At 36.9% G+C, this 14975-nt stretch overlaps 1 protein-coding gene across 2 annotated transcripts in view; it reads left to right on the top strand.

Annotated features, from left to right (window-relative positions):
- The window catches only part of SLC30A7 (solute carrier family 30 member 7), a 90054-nt gene extending 75378 nt beyond the window's left edge, over nt 1–14676 (top strand). Inside the window, exons 11-12 of one of the 2 annotated variants that reach the window (XM_046016709.1) lie at nt 8243–8333; nt 11545–14676. In XM_046016709.1, coding sequence (XP_045872665.1) covers nt 8243–8290 — 48 coding nt within the window. In that variant the 3' untranslated portion in view covers nt 8291–8333; nt 11545–14676. Of the gene's footprint in view, nt 1–8242 lie in introns of both variants that reach the window. The other variant, XM_046016702.1, reaches the window with a different exon arrangement.
- The last annotated feature ends 299 nt before the right edge of the window (nt 14677–14975 follow it).

The raw sequence follows: 14975 nt of genomic DNA, 5'->3' as shown, positions 1-14975 counted from the left end.
ACTCTTAAAACTCTTTGAATTTATCTTATCTGCTAGTTTAAGAAATATTTACTACTTAGCATGTTAAATATATATGTATATAACTACACGTACACACACACACACACAAATACTATGAGGAAACATAACAACAGTACTTTCTTTCAACCGTACAGTCAAAATTGGGAGTTCTTATTTTAGCTAATACTCTTAAGGAAGATAGTCTTGTTCTGTCAGTATACTGATTGGAATTCCTTTAAGAAAAAGTAGATTCTCCTTTACTGTATACTCCTTATAAGACATGTTAAATGCTGTTTAAAGCCGAGAACTAAAATAACATTTGGAATAAGAATAATGCCTTGTCAGTGGCTTCAGCTAAAAGTAGACTATGTTATCATTTTTGTGTGATAGCAAACCCATAGTTCTGTGTGATTTAAAAGTTTTATATGCTATTGTATTTGGAATCATAAATTAATGTATAGCTTACAGCAAAATCCCTTTACTTGATGGTTATGCTGTCTGAAGTTGACATAGTCATGTGACTGATAATCATCTAGGTATCTGTTGGGAGAATAAGAACATCATGTCAAGAACATCTAAGGAGAGAGTGAGAGAATACAAATTCTTTTTTCATTCTAGTTTGCTGGAAATATGTGGTGAAAATCTGGATGTTGACACTGCTGCCAAAATTATCTAACACGTAGATCTAATGAGGAACTGTTTCCATGCCTTAAAAATGTGTGCTTAAAAACTGGCCTGTGCCTCCTGGTGTGATGCAGTGAGAGTGTGTGGTACTTCTGCCGGAAATGGTTAATGTGAATCTAATCAGTAGCAAACCACCAGAGAAACCCAGCTTGTAGAAACTTATACAAGACTGTTAGCCTAGATTCTTACCAAGTGTCAGGGTCATGAAAAGAGGGGAAGAATAGTGGGGGGTTATGCTAGATTAGAGGAGACTTCACAATTAAATGCAGTGTCTTATCCTTAACTGAATCTTAGATTGGAGGAAAAAAAAACAGGCACAGAGGAAATTATTGGGTAATTGGGAAATTTGAATATGGACTGCATAATAGTTCATAATAATTGTGCAGGTGTTAGATTTCTTGGATGTGATAATGGATTGTGGTTATCGAAGAATGTCCCCATTCTTACCAGATCCATGAAGGAGTTAGTGGCAAAGGATCAGGATGTCTAATTTCAAATGTTTCAACAGAAGTACAAAGATTATAAATAAATATAGAGAAATAAACCAAAAGTGGCAAAATATTAAAGATAGTTGATTTTATTTTTTCAAAATAAGTTAAAAAAACAAAACTGGAGGTTCCTCATTGTCACCAGGATTAAACCCAAACTTTCTAGCATGGCCCCTTAACTTTTCAAGCCTCCTGCTATTCATTCCTATATACCTCATACCCCTGTAGACTGTTTACTTTTCTGTGTGGGACAAAGATCCTCCTCTAACGTAAAGGCCCAATTTAGTTGTTACTTTCTCTCTGAAGCCTAAAGACCCCTCTAAGCTGCATAACTTCATTTTATGATACACATATTTATCTGCAGGTTTCTTCCAAACGTCATGATTTTGCATTCTCAATGCTTAAGAAAAATGTATGTGTATAAAAAATTTGTTGAATAAACAAATTCTTCAAACTGTATTTGACCAACACCATTTTTACATGTGCTAAGTATGAAAAAATATGGTTGCGTTCCCATTGGTCTGTTTAACCACAGCAGGAAAGGTGGTAATGATATATAGAAATAGACACACACACACACACACACACACACACACACACACACACACACAGGGAAAGAAGGCGGGTGGGGGGGAAGGACGAGAGGAAGAGAAACAGACACATTGTATCTTCAGACATGGAAAACAGAACATAATATGCAGTTTAAATTCAGGATCTTAGCATAAATTAAATGATTTCTCGTCTCTAATAATGAGAAGTGTATGGTTATGTTCCTTTGTGGATAAATAATGAAATAACTTTATGTAGGCAACAGCAAGACTTAGTCTACTGGAAAGCGGTATGCTGTACCGCTTACTCCAGAATTTTAAGAACTAGGTCTCTTTAACAGACACTCCCAAGTCTGTATGACTGTCATGTCGTAATGAGGCATGCAAGACCTGCACAGTATGTCTGAATCCTTCTTACATCTCAAAACAGGAGAGTTTTAGAGGCAAAAAGAGAATGTGGCTGCAATAACCTTGCTTTTTCACTGTCATTTCTAGATCATCGCTCTCTCCTTTCCCCTGTCTCCTAGTCCTTCCGCCCTCCTTAGTGTGAGCTTCTGTTGACCTCTAGGACATGCCGCAGTACTCTCCTAAGACTTGGGCACTTGGTCATGGTTTTCTCTCTGAAAAGGAATGCTGTTTCTAGGTTTAGAAATGCGCAAGCAGCTGTGTACGGGCTTGGGAACTGCTGAAGTCGCAACTGCAGTAGGTGGAGGAGGCTTCTTCTGGAAACCTTAGACATCCTGGCTTTTAAAATGGCTGAAGCTGAAAGTTTATTCAGCTGCTTCTTTGGTTTTGGAAACTCTATTGGGGTTTTGAAATTTTTAAGCTCTGAAAAATATTTTCAACCCTTTCATCAACCAGAGTCAAGCCCACTCTATTTCATTCCTTGCAGAGCAGGACCTTGCAGTGTAGATGGTTCAACACATTTTTTCCAGAGGGGAGAGGAATCACCCTACGAATAACTTATATTCCATACCTTTCATTATTTTCAAATTGCTTAGTGATCATTGTTTTAGTTCCAACATATGCAGAATTGAAGTTCCAAAAGACTAAAAGAAGGATTTCCTCAGTAATAAGTTAATACTTTTTGGTTGTTGTTGTTGTTGTTGTTGCTGCTGTTTTTTAAGATTTTACCTATCCATTTGACAGAAAGAGAGAGATCACAAGTAGGCAGAGGCTGGCAGAGAGAGAGGGGGAAGCGGGCTGCCTGCTGAGCAGAGAGCCTGATTCGGGGCTTGATCCCAGGACCCTGAGACCTTAGCCGAAGGCAGAGGCTTTAACCCACTGAGCCACCCAGGCGCCCCTACTTCTTGGTTTTATAACATTTTCAGGTGTCTTTCTTATAACTGATCTTCTTTTTTTTTTTAAGATTTTATTTATTTGACACAAAGAGAGACCATAAGCAGGGGGAACAGCAGGCAGAGAGAGAAGCAGGCTCCCCACTGAGAAAGGAGTGCGATTCAGGACTCGATCCCAGGACCCTGGGATCCTGACGTGAGCTGAAGGCAGATGATTAACCAACTGAGCTACCCAGGCACCCTTATAAGTGATCTTAAATCAGAATTTAAATGATAGTTTTGGTTAAAAAAGTTGTTCTTGTTAAAATATCTGTGAAGACAACTTTAAACTGAAAAAACCACCATCAGTTTGAGAATTACAGCTTTCTTTTCTGTTGATAAAACTCTAAGCTGCATGACTATTTTAGAACTGTATATTACACATGGTTTTATTCTCATTTTCCCTGGTATAAATCTTTAATGGCCAGCTAAAGCTGTGCATTACTAGAGAGTAAAATAAGTGACTTGGTGAACTTAGATTCCTTAAGGATTATTAGGTAAGGGATAATCCAGTTTTTGAACTACGAGGTTTTCTGTTGACATAGAAAAAGCTCTCTTCCATTCTCCCCTGCACTAACTCTTTAAAAAGGAGTTATCCTTTGGGAATTGATGAAATAGATATTTTTTTGTATTTAGTATATGAACAAGAAGATTAAGAAGGCAGTTTAACATTTTATGTGTCTTTTAAACTTGCTGATACCATCTTAATTTTTTAATATAGTATTTTGTTAGAAATAATGTTGGAAGAAAAATCTAGAATATGCTTGTGCCCTCTTCAGTTCCACAAAGCACAGAAGACAAACCTAAAACATGCTATCTACTTTGCTCCCTGATAGAACTTTTTTTTTAAAGATCTTATTTATTTATTTGACACAAAGAGAGAGTACAAGCAAGGGAAGCAGTAGAAGGAGAGGGAGAAGCAGGCTCCCCACCAAACAGGGAGCCTGATGCAGGGCTTGATCCCAGGACTCTGGGATCATGACCTGAGCCAAAGGCAGCTGCTTAACCATCTGAGCCACCCAGGCGCCCCCCTGATAGAACTTCTATTGTGATTTCCTCATCTTTTCTCCTCTTCTGCCTATTTCTGTTGTGCATGTTAAGTCCTGAACCCCCTGATTCCTGCTTCAGCTTTTGGTGCCCTAGTCTCTAGCCTCAAAATAGAAGTTCACACTGATACCCAGGAAGGAACCAGAAAGCCTCCTCCCATGCTCAAATGGGAGTTCCCCGAGTTTCAGGAACCTCACCAGCCTCCATGCTCTTGATCCCTTCCTGCCTGACTACTGACCCCGCCCAGCCTCCTCCTGTCTGTTGGAGGGAAAGGGCAGCGAGTGGGAGAAGCTACTTACCCCTCTCCTAGGGGCTAGCTAGTCTTCCACCCTTTGTTTGTTTGCCTGTCTGTAGAAGGTTTTCAGCTATCCTAAGTGTCAGTTCTGCTTGCCAACTCTGCAACTTCTTCTTAGCCAGTTTTCCATTTTCTTCGTCCTGTGTGCTTGATGCCCACCAGAACCTAACCTCCTGAGGAGGTTGGAGTAAACAGCCATGGGATGGGAGGCCAACAGGCCCCTAGGTTCGTTGTTTTTAATTAATCCACAAGGTTTAAGCCCTCATTGGTTGGTTGGTAGAGAGCAGAAACAGCAGCGGCAACAGCAGCCGGGCCTTCATTGAGAGCCCACCACGCGCCAGGCGCTTCGACAGCTGCTTAACGCCTCGCCCCAGCCTCCTGCAGAACAGGTGCTGCTATTTGTAGTTATAGAAAAAGGAACCCAGGCCCAAGTTACTGCTCATGACTTACAGTTTCATCATATTCACTCACTGTTTCACTAATTCTGAGATGATTTAGGTTTCACATGGAGGACGAAGGCAGTATTCAAGACTTCATTTTAAAGGGATAAAGATTAATGTTATATGTTCAGTCGAAAACGATAGTATAAAGTTTCTGTGGAATTGGTAGAGAATACAGACAAACCAATAATTTTCTATAGCCATATTCCTGCGTGGTTTTTTTCGTTTCTTTCTTTCTTTCTTTCTTTTTTTTTTTTTTTTTACTCCTGATTTGTTTCCTTTCCACAACAATGAATATTGATAATGAGGATATTCTAAGTCTGTGGCACCAGGTTCACATTTATTTTCTTAGGAATGCATTGTGTTAAAAATGTCTTAATTGTTCAAAAAAGTATTGACTGAATCATGGTTTACATGACTCTCGTGATATAAGACACAATATTATATGGTTTTCACTTGTTAAAGACAAGGCTTTTAAAGACCAGGCTCCAGCTCCCAGTGCCATCCCAGCGGTAGTGTTTGATGCAATGGAGCCCTGTTTTGATCTGCTAGAGTATTTGTCTTGTGTTTATGGTGTGGATAAACTGTATAGAAAACCTAGTTTGCATTCAGGGAGTAGGTGACTCACTATAGGATTCTTTGGAAATTCTGCTTTTCTTTCTACTTGAAGGAAATTAAGAAAAGAATATGGGAGGGTAGAAAACTTGAAGCCATCCCCCTCAGGACAGCTGGATGAAGCAAAATGACTTTTTCTGTTAGACTGAGTTTTTATGTAAAGCTGTAGCCCCTCAGGGGAAAGATACAAGCTTGAGTAATTAACTCATGATTATGCAAAGATCAATTTACCTAGCCTCTTTGTTTTTCCTCTTTTTTTTATTGCCTTGGGCTAACCTCATTTCTTATTATCGTCTTCACTGTGTTAGGCTGGGGCTGAGGGAAGTGGCAGGGGTAGTAATAGGAAACCAACTTACTTTGCCCATTTTGCTTTCATTAACAATTTTGTTAAAAGAGAAAAGGAGAAAAGGAATTAAGCCAATTTACTTGGGCAGTAGTTTTTTCTTAAGGTTAGATATAGAAGAATTTTGCAGAAGAATTCCTTACTTATTTCAGAGACTGCCTAGGTTGAGTAAATCAGATATACGTACAACGAATCATAATAGTTTATTTAAATAGCCTTTTATAGCATATGAAATCCTTTCTCATATATTCATATACAGTCCTAGGATGTAACAAGGGCTTATTAAATACATGTCAAATATTAGATGAACATAGAACAGTTTTATAAGATAGGTAAACTTGGTATGTTCAATGCTTTTAAAATGAGAAAAACTGAGGTTTGATTTTAAATCTTAGCTCAGAATCATGCAGATATTAAGTTCTGTCTTTTTTCTGCCATAAGCCTCTTTAAGGAAAGGCTGCCCTTAAATGTAGTTTCCATAAATTTGAATAACAAATAAGCAGTTTTGAATTACAGAGCTTTAACTTGACCACACAAGGATTTTTAAATTTTATTTCATTATTATTATTATTATTACTACTATCTCTTTTTTTTGCATTTTTATTACTTTTTTTTAATGAGGCAAGAAAGCTAAAACCTCTTCTGTGCTGGTAAACTTCTAGGGTCTACTCAGCTTTTTATCCCATTTGAGTAGTTCCTGCTCCTCCCACACATTGATTCATGTTGTGCAGAGTCCGCCTATTTGAATGCTAGGGAAAAAAGCCATGCTAGAAATTACTGTAGTGTTAATCCTGGACTCTGATTTTTTTCCCTTTCCATTAATATTCTAATTTACCTTTCATTCTTTGGTACTGGCAAGAAAATGCTTATTGTAACTACTGTATGCTTTAATTTTTATTTTTATTTATTTTTTTTAAAGATTTTATTTATTTATTTGACAGAGATCACTGGTAGGCAGAGAGGCAGGCAGAGAGAGGAGGAAGCAGGCTCCCTGCTGAGCAGAGAGCCAGGACCCTGAGATCATGACCTGAGTCGAAGGCAGAGGCTTTAACCGACTGAGCCACCCAGGCGCCCCTGCTTTAATTTTTAAAAGTTATTTTTGTTTGAAGGGAATTTAGTAGAATTTCTGTTCATCCAGTAAACATTTACTGATCAATTACTATGGGCCAGGCACTATTTGAGGTACTAGGAATCAGCAGTGGAAAAAAAAAAAAAAAGACAAAATCCTTGTTATGTAGAGATTACGTTGTAACAGGTGAGTGACAGTAAACATAGCATGGAGGTGATGTAAAATGGTCAGGTTCTGGGATTGGGCTACTTTGAAAGTAATGCAAACAGGTTTTCCTAATGGGTTTGAGAGAAAGATCTTTAGGTTGTAACATTGAGGATGGCACTGATCCATAGAATATACAAGATCTCCAGGCTTTCAGGGAGGAAGTCAGACATCTAGGTAGAACTGTGAAGTAGATGGCAGGTAGGTCCCAGTGGGGGAATACAAGTGTGGGAGGTGTGAGCATGCAGATAGTACTAAAAGTCTGGATACTAGATGAGATCAGCTAGGGAACAAATGGAGGAAAAGAAGGAACCTGAGGACTGAGCCTTTGAGTATTTCAGTGCTAAGTGCTCAAGGGTAGGAGGAAGAACCAGCAAAGGAGACTGAGGAAGACTGATAATTGAGGTAAAAGGTCACCAGTGAGTCTCTCTGAAAGCCCAGCGAGAGGGAAGTGTTTCAGTAGGAAAGAGTATGTGCCTGTGTCCTTGCCATTAGAGTAAATGCTTAAGAGGATGGGCAGGTGAGCACTGGTCCAAGCAACTTGGAGGTGACCTTGACCAACAGCTTTGCAAAGTGCTGGGTGGCAAAAGCTCAGTTGAAATGCATTCAAGAGCGAATAGAGAAAAGGAATGGTAGGCAGCAAATGTACAACAATTGATAATATAGGAGAGCTGGGAGCAATTTTGAGAACAGTCCTTGAATAGCGGGTTCATATCCAAAATTGAAGAGGGGCGTTAGAATGTAATTAAATAGCCAACAGATGGTCCTACTTAAGTGTTTGCTCATCGTCTGTCACAGGAAGATTGAGACTGAATCAGTTTATGATTGCCAGTTAGGCAAGCACTGTGCTGTTCGCTAGCAGAGTACCAGTAGATGGGTAAACCTTACTGTTCCAGATTTCACTTGGACACCGTTTATAATCAAGAGCATGGCTTCTGTAGAGGTAAATGGAGGATCTTTTTGCAATTATGAATATAATTATTTCTAAGATAAAATGACTGGCCCTTTCTGATGAAGAATGGAGAATTATTTTCCAGAGGCAGAAAAGAAAAATAATGCTTTCCTTTTTCAAAAAAATGAGATTTTTTTTGTTTTCTGTTACTTTCCTAAAATGTATAGGCTGCTATTGGTTGGTTTGATTTTCTGATTTTTTTTTTTTTTTAACTTTTCAGGCTGGAGTGAGACAGCTTTATGTACAGATTGATTTTGCGGCCATGTAACAAATGAAAAGAAATTATCCTTCTTGGGGACCTAATATTTCCGGTACTGTACAATTCAAAATGTTGTAGCTAGCTTTTTAAAACAGAAAACTCGTCACTACAATTCCCCAGCGCCAAGCAGACCAGGTAGTGTCCGCAGTTGTGCTCGGCCAGGAGCGCACAGCTAAGGGAGCAAAATTAAGAGGATCTCTCTTGGACTTTTGGTCTTGTCTTTTGTGCTCTTCCCTTCAAACCATTTTGATTTCTGACATTTGTAGTTTTGTCCCAGAATGTTATTTTTTGTTTACTGGTGTTTTTTTTGTTTTCCATTTCAAAAATGCCCTCACTCCCAGTCATCATCCTAGCCAGTACAAATCCAGATGCTGGGCATCCGGTCATCTGGAAAGTCTTCACTGAAGCTGCTGGAAACCACTGCTTTCATTTACACAAAACTAGTGTTATTGAAAAAAAAAAAATGGAAATCGTTTTATATGTAATGTCACAATGGTTGACATTCTTCAGTATAATCATATGTTTGTAAAATTGTTTGTACCTTGCAAACTTATGAACCAAACCATATTGGGTTTTCAAAGTGCCTTTGTATCAGAAAATGTATTTGCCAGCATAAAAATGTACCATCAAAGGTCATGTGTATGGTTTTTTCCAATGGATAATTCTATAATCTGTACAAAGTAAGACTCTTCTAAGTGATGTATAACAGATTGTGTTTGTGTGTACTTCCAGCCTAGGTTTAAATATATGAAAATTTTTCTCTTACTACTCTGTCTCATCAAAAAATAGGTGTTATTTTGCTTTTTAAATCAAATTCAGTTATCACATTATTCTGTGGACTGTGTTTTCAAAACTTTGCAAACACATGTTATATAGACGATGGTTTTGACTTACTTAAAACATCTGCTAAATCCCAAATTTCTCTGAAAGCTACTGTGTCTGTGAAAACTTCCCTATGTGTCTCCTTGCTATTTTTATGGGTTTTATTTTATTTTTTATTTTCTATTTTTTTTCTAGTGGGGGGCAGAGGGAGAGGGAGAGAAAGAATCTTAAGCAGGCTCCACGCCCAGCATGGAGTCTGGCACCAGGCTCTATCATACAACCCTGAGACAAGGACCTGAGCCGAAATCAAGAGTCAGACGCTTAACCCACTGAGCCACCCAGGAGCCCCTATGGATTTTATTAATGAAAGACAATGTAGAGGGAAGGCAGAAATGGTTGTGACAATGTTAACTTTGTTTTTTCATTCTTCAAATGCCAAGTCATACAATTTGTTTTCCTGTGCAAGCATTGCACAAATACAGTTGCTTTCAAAAATCCTAAAAGCAACATTTTATTGAGTTTGAACTATTGAAGATACAGATCAATTGTGATAAAACAGGTGTCTTAGAAGTTAATAGTTGATTTCTAGGTTTTTGTGTATTTGAAAAATAAAATTGCGATTTGAGATGCAAGTGCTTGAACACTCAAATATTCTCTGTGTTTTTGAAGAAATATTGATCTGGAGAGATATTTACCCGTTGTTCTTCATTTTATCACAATGTGTGTTCCCTCTTAACTTTAAAAAAACTGAGAATTCTTGGGAGAAAAACTCTGCAGGATGGAAATGTGATTGTTTAGAATGTAGGCCAATAATAAGCACTTTTTCACTGATGGGGCAGAAATCGCTGTTGATTTTGTGTTAGTTTTAGAGTATCTTTCTCCTTATTTCTGATCTACAATTTATGAACTAAAGTGTATTAGGAAAACTGGACTACTTTCTTTATGCTTTCCCAAACTGCTGCAGATTGCTATGAACTGTTGACAGTCTCCTTTTTGCAGATTAAGCAGTATTTTCAAAACATGTTTACTTACTGCCAGGCAGTTCTAAAGCTAAGAATTCCTGAAGTAGAATGTGTTTAACTAAAACAGTTCTTGAGAGTTTGGGGAGGGAAAGTATAAAAGGAAATGTTCTGATAATGTACTGCTTTTTCATTATATATGTAAATGGCCATTTGGAAGTTTGTATCCGCTACCAAGCCTGGGATATTCTGTGCGTTTTGGCATATTGTGGAAAATGTCAGATCTAGATAAAGGTGGGAATTTTGGAAGTGTGCCTTTAAAAGCTAGTATTATATGTAATTGTACTGATTGTTCATATATGGAGACAGTATTTGCACTGGCCTGTATACCTGACCGGTGCATTTTCAAGGTCGAATTCTGCCTTTCATCAGGCCCTCCATTCCATGTGAAAGTATGCGTCAGTTTAACTATACTCTGAATACACAAGTGCATGCATATGTATTTTTTCTTTGATAAGGCATCGAGCATACAGATTATTAGACTGATATGGAACTCTAATTTTGCACCTTATTTAAGAGATTTCCAGCTTGTATCATTTGGCAGGTTGGCATTAACATTTATGCTTTAATTAAATGTCCTTAAACCTGTGTGTGCAGCAGTGACAAATCAGTGTGAGAAAAAGCAATTTTGTTCTCATTCTAACAAATATTCTGTCTCACCTGTGTTTTTGGCACAGGCCTATTGCTAAAGTAGATAATTTCACTGAGAAGCTACCTGATTGTTGTAATAGGTGGGAGATGTCTCTAAGGTTAACTCGGGGTGGGTGGGAAGGCAGGCAGTGAGTCTCTGAGTATAACTTTGCTTGTATTTTAAAAATCAGAATATTCCCTGGAGAACAAATTTGTTTTGCTCTGGGAAAGTTTACCTTGCTTAGTAAACATCCCCAAACAGAAATACACCTATATTAGTTTTGTGTTTTAAAATCTAGACTATCTAGATTTCTCTAGAAATCTAGATTACTCAAAGGGCTTACCATATGTTTGGCTTTATTTTGCTGACTCCCTGTGCACTTTTGTGAAGGACGGTGCGTAGTTCAACTGTATCTCTCTATTCCTGTCAACGCCAAGCGGTTTTCTGCGGAGGCATAAGCAAGTAGCAGCAGACGTTTGGTGACATCAGAATGTCCCTTGTCTCCAGATGCTTCAGCATTCTTCAGAGACTCCGTGTAGACACCAGTAGCCAAAATACTGTGACTTGTGCACCTTTGTAAAGCAGCCCAATTGGTGACTCTAAATGCAGTTGATCAGAGTTCTGTAATGTTTTTACCTATGGAATTATCAGTTTTATAAAGATTACTAATATGGTGGCATCCTCATATAATGCTAGGATTTAAGAACAAAAATATGTCATTGCTGAACACAGAATTTTACATCTAAGGGACTGTCCTTAAAAGCAGTCTCATTCTACCTCTCATTTTACAGATGAGAACATTGAAGCCCAGAAATGCTATCATTTACTCAAGGTCACAGAGATAATTAGTGGCAAAGCCAAGACTAGAATCCAGGTCTTCTGACTCCAAGTCAAGTTCTTTCTATTCCACTGTGCTGCCTCTCCAGTGTAATATTTGCCTTTCTGTAAATGTGATGAAAAAGCATTTGTAAATAAAGGAAAGCTGACCTCCATTTTTGGTACATTAAGGCACTTTATAATGGAGTTTTATTGTCTTATTTTTCATAAATATGAGGTTCAGAATATTATTTCCATACTTCCATTATGAGGTTTAGAATATTCTTTATGGAAAATAATTTTTGTACTCTTTTACTTTTTTACTCTTATGAAACCAGTTCCTGATTTTTAAAATATGATGACATCTGTACTTTGGATACTTTTAACTTATGAGTGACTTCTTCTGTTAATTGCCCAAGGCAAAATCCAGTTTAAGGATTGCTTAGTTTCTTTATTTTGTTTATAGTCTGTGAGCTGGTACTTTCTAGAAACCAGGCTAATTCCACAGGTCATATCATTTCGGTCTTGATACTTCGGTTTTCACTTACTGGGGAGGTTTTTGGATTTTTAACATTTATCCTCAGAACCACACAAAATTGGGCATTAAATGAAATAGAGAACAAAATAAGTCTTTTAATTCAGTAGGGTGAAATTTTGAAGTCTTACCAGAACCCCAAATATTAAATTGCTTACTCTCAACGTAAAAGCATTACCTTGATAAAATTGAACTTTTTTCTTTCTGTTACCATCTTCAAAACAGAAATCATTTTCCAGTTCACAAGAACTTTGGCAAAAAAAAAAGAGAGAGAAATTTTATTTTTCGAGAACAGTCATTAAAAGTTTTATTAATAGAAGAAGATTGTCTCAAAACATGACCCACCAGCAGCCTTAGTGATCCAGATCTCTACCATGGAGATAGACTACTTACAGTGAAAAATTATGTATCAAAAAAGATATCTGCTGAGAAGTATCATTATATTTAAAGGCCAAATGGATGTGAGTCTTTTTGATGAGGGCATCTTTGGTTTGTATTTAACCATTTCCCAACTACAAATTATATGGAGAGGGTGGGATTCAACCTTTATTAAGTATTTCTGTGTCTTTGTATGGCCTTTTCCATGTTGTCACATTTGAAAGCCTCACATTTCAATAAAGAAAGAAATTTTGCATGCTTTTATGATTGACGGAACATTTTCAAATTCCCTCCCTGGGGAAGGAATTCATAACCATCACCGCATTTTACAGATGAGGAAGCTGTTGTGGGAGAATTTAAATGACTTGCCTGAGGGATAGCCAGTGGTAATGCACTGACTTTAAATCCAGAGCTTTTTTTGATGACTGGCTCCGTTTTATGTATATCATTCTACAGTGGTAAAAAGATACGAGAGGTTGTAGCAGATTTGAACAGACTCTCCAATAAAATCAGTGAACAATTACCACGACAAAACCGATTATGGGGTAGCAGTTGTTACATATACATTGCTTAAACTCATTCCTGCATTCAGTGCTCTCATGCTTATTTCCTACCTTTGCCATTGAATTTAAACTGTGCAGACTAAAAAGAATAATCAGAACTCCTTTAAGAATTTTTAAAACCTTTACAAAAGAAAGTTTTATTGATGCTCAAAGTTGCTTAAAAAAGGGACTGACTCAGAAGAGAGTCCTTGCCGGTCTGTAAGTAAAGAGAAACTGAATCCATCCTGGCTAAGCGAGGTTAACATAATTATTGAGGGAATTATCTTCCAAGAATAATTTGTGCTGCTCGAGAGGGATCTGAGGATGTATAACATTACATTTTATAGACACCTTTCCAAGGAAGAAATCTTAATTATTTTAAGATAATAATCTTAATCTTAATTAATTTCATAAATTATCTTAATTATTTTCATAATTATTAGCAGTCTATGCTTAGTAATAGTATTGAATTTTGAACTCTTCCCATGGCTTTGAAAATTTAGTACTTGGCAATTCTGATGATGTTGGAAAGTTTGTAGAAAAGAATGTCTTTGTCTCATCATCTATCTCATTATCCCCAAACTTATTATGAACTTCCATTTACATGCTCAGTAAATGATTAGTGAGTAAATATTGTAGGTAGTAGTGGATACAAAAGTAATGGTTAGGGACAGATAAAACGAGTGATTTTTTTATTACAGAAGACACCTCAGCTTTTCTTTGGCATTTTTGCACAAATAAGTGACTTTGTATCCACTTTGGCCATTATTTTTCAAGGAGCCCTGTGAGCTGCTCTCTATTTTAATCTAGGAACAGTAGACATAAAGAGATGTTATCCATGTTTTGGGATAGAAATTTGGCAGAACCGAGACTGGAAGCTGGGTCACTTGAATTTTTACATTATGTATTGCCAAATGAGAAACCACATTGCCTCCTTGGTTTCTATGGAAAATTGCCATATTCATATTACTTTAAGGATCTATATATGACATACCTTGTTTCATTTATCTCCAGATACATTATTATCCAAAACTCTTTCAGGGGTATATCCTGAAGGTGCTTCTAAAAAAAAACAAAAAACAAAAAACAAAAAAAACACTACATATATTCATTTAGTGATTTAAATATTCCTAGAACAGTTTTTTTTTTCTCTTTTTCCCCTCTAAATACCAAATTTTAGTAGAGCTTCTCTCTATTTCTTATTTTTCATCTTTTAATTGCTGCTGCCATGGTAAAATTTCCCCTTTTTACTAGTGAAAAAGAAAAAAGCTTTATTTTGAATTTTAATATTGGAATTTTGTTTAGGTATCACATATCATGTATCAGTTAGCCTCATTGAAGATTCTGTTTTGAACTAGATGTATCCTGTCAGGAGTTTGCCAAGTAATCCCATTGCTTCCTCTAACAGCAAAAATTCTGTGATATTTCTTCCCAAGTGATATTTTGCCACAACACTTGAGTTTGATCAATAAACAGAATCGATCTTTAATATCGGAAATACTGTGAATTAAAAATTGCCAAATCCCTTCTCAATATATTCCAAACACCCCTACAACACTTTACCTCCCTGTCTTTAATGGTTTCTAATCACATGGCCAAGTTTGACTTTGGATTTGATTCCTATATGAAGATATGGCACCAAGACATTTCTAGATTGGAATGTCAAATTTCAAGGACTGTTTTGTAATTTGGTTTGGATGTGCTAAAGTGAGCAATTATGATTTGCCTAAATATAATACAACGAATCCATCATGTATATTTCATTTTTTTTTCTACTTGAAGAAATTCATGTATATATTTTAACTTCAGGTGTATTTAAAAAGAATAAATGATTGTATCAAAATTCTTCCAATAAAATTTGTTTAAAAATCTTCACCTGATTTCTGTCTATCAGTTTGATAAATTGAAAGGAATATTGTGAACCTAACAATTACTGGATTCAAAGCTAGAG

The sequence above is a fragment of the Meles meles genome, chromosome 1 (assembly GCF_922984935.1).
Source record: "Meles meles chromosome 1, mMelMel3.1 paternal haplotype, whole genome shotgun sequence".
Lineage (NCBI taxonomy): Eukaryota > Metazoa > Chordata > Mammalia > Carnivora > Mustelidae > Meles > Meles meles.
The sequence above is the reverse complement of the archived record's forward strand: the minus strand, read 5'-3'. Positions and strand labels throughout refer to the sequence as shown.